The 8,910-nt window shown below is 37.8% G+C and overlaps 1 protein-coding gene across 6 annotated transcripts in view; it reads right to left on the reverse strand.

Annotated features, from left to right (window-relative positions):
• FLT3LG (fms related receptor tyrosine kinase 3 ligand) overlaps positions 1-8,910 on the reverse strand; it is an 86,381-nt gene that overhangs the window by 48,646 nt on the left and 28,825 nt on the right. For all 6 annotated transcript variants that reach the window (XR_011922634.1, XM_072425471.1, XM_072425472.1 and 3 more), the window contains exon 2: positions 4,965-5,050. Coding sequence is in view for 5 of the 6 variants with exons in the window: in XM_072425471.1 (XP_072281572.1) it covers positions 4,965-5,050 (86 nt within the window). In the remaining variant the exon portion in view is untranslated. The remainder of the gene's footprint in view (positions 1-4,964; positions 5,051-8,910) is intronic.

Genomic DNA, 8,910 nt, shown 5'->3' on the forward strand with positions numbered 1-8,910 from the left:
CCATTTAAACAGCGCAAACATTTTTTTTTAGGGCTATGGGTAATATGTGTGCCATTAGAAAGAATGATTTTTTTAGGGGAACAGTGACTTTTAATGCAACCTCGCCAGTGTAAAGCTGCCGGAGATGCGCGGCTCCGGCCGCGAGGTTTTTCAGTTGCTGAATAGCGCGACGGCGTACGATTTCGGATCGCGAATACGAATGCGCGAGCGATCATCCGATTCTGCTTGATGAATCAGGGTCTATATGTCCTTCTGAAGAAGCCTACGGATGAAACAAGTCAAGGACTTGTCAAAAACATGCATAAACATTGATGTAAAATAATTTATTTATGATAACTATTGTAACCATTGATATGTTTGTAAAGAAGCTCTACATACAATTGTTTTTAATATATGCAACAAAATAAATGAGATTAGTTTTTTTTTTAACTTTTGTATTTATTATTGGTAAAGCACCTGAAAAAATCCCTATAAAACAGAAAATTGCATTAAGACTTACAATTAAGGGATGTGGAGCTGTGATAATCAAATCTCCCCTAAGCTATTCATTTGAATTGTAAAATATTAAAATTCAATATTAATATTTGTTCTTAGATTGTAATCATATGTATTTCATTAAAGTAATCCCGTCTAGTCACAAATATATATCTATTTGTTTTGGCATAACATCCCATGCAAACTCACATTTGCAGTTAAAACACATGTCCCTGTACTGCTCGAAGATGAATAAGGAAAGCTGACAAGGATACTCATTCTCTCTCCACTAGCTTATTGACTGCTTAAATACACTAGAAAAACAAAGCGATATCAAAAAGCAAAGCAACCTATGCCCCACAGGAATAAAATCAGTGTGATAGCTCCCGGTGATGGGCAAAACAAAACTGATTATTCCATGTTAGGCTCAAGAAAAGAAAGAAAGAGAAGAAAAGAAAAGCTATGTGGGTGGTTTATATAAAATCAATCTTCTCAGCCTAGAAACCTCACAAGAAAGCTGATTAATAGAAAAGTTGTAAAAGGTTCTAAAGCAGCAATAAGTAAAGATTACCTTCTTAGAATAGAGGGAGCCAAGCCAAAGCAGCATTATTGTGTGGAGCCAAAGGAAAACTGGACAAACTGAAACTGCATATGGTAATTTGTTGAAACTGAAACCAATATGATACTGTGTTTAATATAGCCTACATAGTTAAGACACCAGAAATGAACATGTATATAGAGTCAAAAATGATTTTTTCTTTGTTTGGATAAAACAGGAAGGGTTATAGTCTTGTGAGATTATTTTTGTTGATTGTGTTTATAAAAGGGACTCATGGATTGATGCAGTATATATACAACCCAAGATTAGGTTAGGACAGATCTTGTAACTGGGATGCCTATTTGGTGACTAACTGCTTAAGAAGGAAATTCCCTTTCATTTATAGCAATTTCCTTTCACTTTCTTTTGCATTTCCAATAAAGGGAATTTTCTCCAACAGGACAGTAGCAACAAAATAAAATAGATAACAGTGGATCTGTGAACCACATAGGGACTTTGAACTGGCTTTAAATCATGTTATTTCAATACAGAATCAAAATGGAAAACCATACATAACAATGGTCACATGTCATCCAAACCGAGCAGACTGGCTGGTAGGCAACAAAGCTGCATGGTTTGCATTAGCATATCAAGTGTTTGCAGATATAGTATATTTTTGTTATAAGTCAATTAGAAATGTTTATATGTGACACTTTTTTACATTGCAGGAAGACTTTTTGTATAGTAATAAACTAGGTAACTGTTATAGTATCAAATAATACAATGTATATAATGAAGTACTGATAACATGGCTGCAGGATGTCTTAATTTGACTTTTTTCACTAATTGCAAAATAATAAAAAATGTGTGGTGTGGGTCCCCCATTATTAAAACCACACCCTTTAAAACAGTTGGGACCTTTCTGGATAGAAATTAGGGTGCAGTAAGTGTGTGTGATCCCCTTCCTATTCAGAACATGTGCCAATGCTCTGCTTGGTATTCCAGAAGCAATGACCTAATACGACTTCTCTCTTACTGAAAAGTGCAGAGCACATGCCACAGCTCTGCTACTGCTGCGGGAGTTATCAAGAATGAGGTTGTGTGGGGACACTGTGTCAGGCGGCCCTAGTGGAGTATGTGGGTGCAGAGAACATGCCATAAATCTGCTGAGGGAGCAGTGTCCCCATACAACATCTCTCTTGACAGCCTGAAAAGGTAAACATGATGATGCTTGAGGACCCATGTGGGTGCAGAACACGTGCCAAAGCTCCGAAAAAGATTCCTGGAGCAGTGTGCGCATACAGACTGCCCTCATAGGTTCTCCAATCAATTGAGAGATCCTATGGGGATTTTACTCCCAGCAGCCCTAGCGGAGCTTTGGCAAGTGTTCTGCATCCATGTGGATGCAAAACATGTGCCAATGCTCTGCTGGAGACTCGGGAGCATACAACCTCTCCTTCTTTGAGTGAGAAAAGCTAAACCCTAATGATGGCTCCAGGGTCATTAGTGTTTATCTTTTCTCAGCCAATTGGCACTAGAGGTGAATAGGGATACTTGTCCTTATTTGCCCTCTAGTGCTTGGGGATCCCACACTGTCAGGAGTCCCACAGCTGTGCTTACGTCGAGTTCAGTCGTAGGAATCATCCTTTCATAGTGGGATAACCTGTAAAAAAAAGTACAGTGTATGAGCTTCATCTTAAACGTTGCTTGCAACGTTTAAAAAATTAAAACGCAGGGTAAACCCGGGAAACGCCCAAAAATGTGAGAAACTGCTTGAAAACGCTCCCACTGAACTCAATAGAGGCTTTTACAAGCGTTTTTAAACTTTTTATGAAAGCTTCTTTTGAAAACAATGGGGGCTTTTATAAACATTTTTAGCAGGACTTTGGAATCTGGAAGCCCCCTTTAATAAGGCGACTCTCAGATCTCCACCACCCCACCCTGGGGAATGAGTACAGGGGTACAAAAAATCCCTTTAATCATTCCCTGAAAGGGTTAAAATATGTGTAAAAAAATGGGACTTGGCTTTTATGTTAAATTATTTTATTAAATGTGTGTGTTGGTGTAACTAATTTTTTTTTTTTTTTTACAGGTTATCCCAATGACAGGATGATTCCCACGGCTGCATCAATAACATGAGCACAGCCATGGGACCCCTCCTGACAGTGAAGGATCAGCGGGCACTGGAGGTTAAATGAGAATAAGGCTCTCCATTTACCTCTAGTGCTCTGTGATTGGCTGAGGTTTTCTGTTTCTCAGCCATTCAGCACTAGACTTGAATGGGGAGACTTGTGCCCATTCATCTCCAGTGCTCTGTGATTGGCTGAGAAATAGGAAACCCTGATGACAGCTCAACATCATCAGACTATGCTGACAGCTCTGCTCCCGCAGCCCTAGAGGAGCTGTGACATGTGTTCTGTATCTGTAGCACATAAAACAGCTCCTATAGGGCTGTGGGAGCAATCAGGGGAGTGGAGCTGTCCACTGATTGCTCTGCTCCCTGATTGGCTGAGGAAAGGGAAATCCTTATGATGCTTGAGCTGTCATCAGGGTTTCCTATTTCTCCGGCAATCACAGAGCATTAGAGATGAATGGGGACAAGTCTCCCCATTTAAGTCTAGTGCTAAATGTCTGAGAAATGGAAAACCTCAGCCAATCACAGAGCCTTAGAGGTGAATGGAGAGCCTTTACCATTTAACCCCTAGTGCCCGGGGATCCCTCACTTTTAGGAGGAGTCCCATGGCTGTGCTCATGTCATGACTGCAGCAGTGGGAATCATCCTGTCATTGGGATAACCTGTAAAAAAAAAAAAAAGTTTAGTTACACAAACACACATTTATTAAAATAATTTGACATTAAAGCCTCGTCCAATTTTTTACACATATTTTAACCCTTTTAGGGAATGAGTAAGGGGTTTTATGTACTCCTGTACACATTCTCTGAAAGGGTTAAAAGTAAAACTTTTATAAACGCTTATGTAAAATCGTGGCAATTTGCGGTAAAACACGTCCTAGGCGTTTATAAAAGTTTTTAAGCGTTTTAAAGTCAAGCTTCTAAAAGTCAAACTCCTTTCTACGTGTAACATATTTACAAACTAAGCAATACAGGCCTTTTAACCTATTTTTGTATTTTTCTTCTTATACAAATAATTGCATAATTACTAAATAATGCCCTATTTATGTTTTTTTATAACGGCGGAAACCTGTCATTTCTCAAGTGTTGTGCAGGAACAACCTTCTCTCCTAATACTTTCAGGTTTAAACCCACTGAAATATATACAAGGAGTATACACATATCCTATTTCCTACATAAATACAAAAGTATTCACTATATAATTTACTCTAAATAAATATTTAGGTCATCATTGGCTGCCCTCTCTTTTTCGTGCCAGGAGAGTAATTGCTGATCTAAACTCTAGTGTCCAGGTCAGCTCTTAGTTATTATGGTACACTAGATGGCCTGATGTCCATCTCCTCAACCACTAAATTTAAAGTATTGCAGACATGGTAGTGTGTGGAGGAAGTAGGGGGAGCAAAGCAGCTTTACAAAAACTGTTTATAAATATTAGAATTCAAAAATCATTGTAGCTGCCCACACTACTTAGAAAAACATATGATAGTCCTGATAACCACAGAATACAAAGCAAGAAACTAAAGGTAAAGAGGACACTTAGGACCATGTTTCAGTAATGAACAGTCCTTTCTAAAAGGTCTTACACCCTACAAAAACAATCCTAAGTAAAATAGAATCTGTTTTATGAAGAGGTAGCTACACTATATACTGAAATTCAAACATAAAAACATGCAAATATTAAAGTGTATCTTGGATGATAAGCACATCAAGTGAAAATACCTTCGAATCTGACCCATAGGGCCAAAAAACAAAATTTGTTAGCTATTGTTGCAGTCCTGCTGTTACATTTATTATATTTGTATGACCCAGAATTACTCACATTTCCATTCTCTTTTACATGGCGATAATTCATCTCCTCATAGCTGGAGAAGACATAGAGAGAGAGAACAAGAAAAGCCCAACTTCCTGGAAAAGATAAAAAGAACAACAATGGCGTAATTTTAAAATAAGTCATACTCACCAGAAAAAACACAGGACAACTACACAGGGCTCTATTTATAAAGCAGAGAATCTGATATTCTCTGAAACATTCTCTGGTGGAGAATCAATTACTGCTATTGAAACACGTGGACCTGGAAAATTCTCCATCTGGGAATGTTTGATTCCCTACTTTATAAATAGGTCCCTTAATACATTATGTTAAGCTTTATAATAAATTGTTAAAACCTGGGCGATCCAGAAAACCTGAAATGGATCTGGTCCAGGACTGAAGATGTTTGCCAGCTAATATCAAATTATTTTTAAGAAATACATTCCATGTTTGCTGGATTACCCAGGTTCTCAAATGGGAGTCTATCTTCTCCAGTCTTGAAGAGGTTTAATAAATCAGGCCCATTATCTAAATGACAGAAAAGATGAATGTAACTAACAACTATAAAATATACAATGACCTGGATAAATAAAAACTTGCACAGACATGTAAAGTATAATAATCATTAACCTTTATTCAAAAAGGGCCAATATATTATGCAGCTCTGTACAACGAATAAGGGCTACAGATGACAAACAAGTACACACAATGGGGCTGAATTCTTAAAGCTCGCGAAGACTGGAGAGCATACACTTTCATCAGAAGCTGGCTGGATTTCTTACAAGGATTTTGCTATTTGTTATAAAATGTTTTGAATCCTGTACCAGATCAACTCCAGGTTTGCTGGATCTCCCAGCTTCACTGATCAAAGTGTATCCTCTCCAGCCTTGGAGAGCTTTAATAAATCAGGCCCCATGACACAGTGATAATGTCTATGTGTTATTATGTCTACTTTATTGTATATTCTATTTTATTCTGTCTACTTTAACACATGTAGAAAACTCCCCAATCAGCACTGACAGAAGTTCATTTTTTCCATAATATAACAAACTAAACCTGAAAAAACGTCAAGCAGGGAAGTTCTTTATTGCAGAAATGAAACAGGATGTCTCTTCTGCAGTAAAACAAACCTACCTGCCTGTTTGCAACTGTTTAACTAAACTGATTTTTTCCTTGATCATTTGCTGGCCCAATATGTTTACCTGATTCTCTTCTAGGTCTGGGATCTTTAGGCATTTTGTTTGGCCAGGGACATAACTCCTGCACATTCACTTCTGGCAGCCAGTTATGCTGGGATCATACACAGAGTTGTGCATGTACGTTATATAGGATTCTAAACAGGTAAGTTTGTTTAGCTGCAGAAGAGACATAGAACAAAAAACACGTTTGTTCACACTGTTTTATTTTTAAATTTAATTCCAATAAACCTCTATCAGTTATTTAAATTTGCATGTTGTTATATTCACTAAAGGTTGCCAACCCCATAGTATACAAGAGGACATATCAAACAAAAGAGAAGGAAAAAGACAGGGGTTTTAGGTGGCAAAAGTTATATATATTTAGCTCACGCAATAGGTATGCAAAAATTCATGAGAAAATTCACAATGAGCACAGTAAACATTAAATACAAAAAGGTTGAGAGTAAAGCATCCTTGAGTGCAATATTTCAGGGGGTTTGCCTTCAATACTAGACAAACAGTTGCCTGACTAAATGGTGAGAGAGGTGAAAATGCTCATAATCCCCACCCCGACACGTTTCGCCAATGGGCTTCATTAGGGGATGTATGGAGAATGTCAATGCAACTGTATAATAAAGTATAGCAGAGCATTCATATAAAAATTTGAAACATATCCATATACGTTTATCATATTACAATGACAAAAAACAAACACAAGAAGTAGGACCATTCAAATGAGCTGGTATCATTGAGAAATGTGTGATGAGATAATATAATGGTAAGCAATAGGTGTCATAAATGTTGTTCTTAAGAATAAAGTGAAATTAAAAAAAGATATATGGTGTCAATGTTTAATTTCTGATATGTTAGACTGGAGTGTTTATTTCTTAGAGATACTATGGTTAGTACTGAGGAACAGGGGTATAAAGGGTAAAGACAGGGGTATAAAGACACTTACTGAGCAAATGTGGCTGGTTCCTAAGGTCATAATGCTCTTTAATAAAGGGATCACACTTTTGGTTTGAAAAGACCAAGCAGGTAAGGTGATTGTTATTGGCTAGATGAGAAAACACTCAAAAATGGTACCAAGTATGATTACAGACCGTTATTTTAGCTTTATTCATTCTATTGAAACCTAATATAGATTACTTCTATTGCTAAAGACATTATGCTAGTGATTGACATCCTTTAAAATAGCCCTGGGCATTGGTATGGAGAATTCAGATTAATATTATAATAAATGACAAAATCAGGTAAGTATTTAATAGATAAGATGCTGCCCACTTCCAATAACAAGTGAGGGTTAATATTTTTCATGCCATATGATTTCAGATTTATTTCAATGTAAGGAGAAATATAGATAAGGGACTTATCCCAAAGAAGTAGAGTTTAGTAGTACAGGGATGAATGGATCCCCTGAAAGGTAATCTGCACAGCATTAGAACCACTAGAGGGTAGTATGATCAGATCTTCCACCTTATAAGGCCTAGAAGGCCTGCGTCAGCGATGACGCCAGTGTGCGTGTGTGGTTAGTGTTTCGATGTTACTTCCGCCCAATCCCCTGTGCCAGCACTGCCCTGCTAATTGAGCCTCCCCTCAACATCTAGCCAGGCTCAACAAATCACAGTGTCCATTATTGGGGGAGGAACTGCCAAACACCCACCCCAGAAACCCATAGTATTTGGTGATGGCTATTGGGGGCCCTGGAACCAGGACTTCGGGTGCCCCGCTAGCTAGGGAGGGCGGGTCCAGGTATTCTTGGAAATTATCTGGGAGTGTCAAGGGGTGTGCATGAATGTTTGTGGCATCAAGCTCAAAGGGATGAATGTTTTTTAACAGCATAATAGTATGGTAATACATTAATGAAACACATTTATACAATGTAAAAATATCATAAGAATACAGATCAACACTTTATTGTATAACATTACTTCTGCATGGATCGTAAACAATATTGTTCTTAATGTATTCAAGTGTAGAGAGACTAATTACAAAGGTTATAACAACAAATAACTTTTTCATATATAGGATAAAGTACAAGGGAGAAATTTCCCTAAGCTATAGATGCATGCCTTCGTATGTGTATGCATAAGGAGTCCTTTACACTTAATCCTAGATATATTCACGAGGCATACATTCATAAGGAAGATATGCGAAAAGGGTAATGAAATATCTTAGTTTTGAACTATATGGTTTTGAGAACATTGCAATTATGAAAGGGGCTACTCATCAGTGTAAAGAGGTATAACTACTAGAGTGTCAAGAATAAAATGGGGAGAAGGAAAATTGCTGAGGAAGAAAGGGTTTAAAACTCAATATGTCATTAAGGCCGGGTTTCATAGTTGCTTGAAGGTCAGAAATCCATTTTGTTTTGCCACGTAGTAATTTGATATCTGTGTCCCCTCCTCCAGGGTTTGGATATACAGTATATGTTCAAGAACATACCCTGTTTCCCCGATTATAAGGCACTGTCTTATATTTTTTGAAATGCCAAAATATGCCCTAGGTCTTTTTTTCAGGGGGATGTCTTATTTTTCCATGAAGAAGATTACAGTACACATTTATTGTTGAAAATCACTCATGTGCCATTGATTGTCCCCTTCTGATCACTCATGTGCCATTGAATGTCCCCTTCTGATCACTCATGTGCCATTCATACGGTATTCCCCTTCTGATCACTCGTGTTCCATTGATTGTCCCCTTCTGATCACTCATGTGCCATTCATACGGTATTCCCCTTCTGATCACTCATGTGCCATTCATACGGTATTCCCCTT

This window comes from Pyxicephalus adspersus, chromosome 11 (genome assembly GCF_032062135.1).
Source record: "Pyxicephalus adspersus chromosome 11, UCB_Pads_2.0, whole genome shotgun sequence".
In the NCBI taxonomy this organism is placed as follows: Eukaryota; Metazoa; Chordata; class Amphibia; order Anura; family Pyxicephalidae; genus Pyxicephalus; species Pyxicephalus adspersus.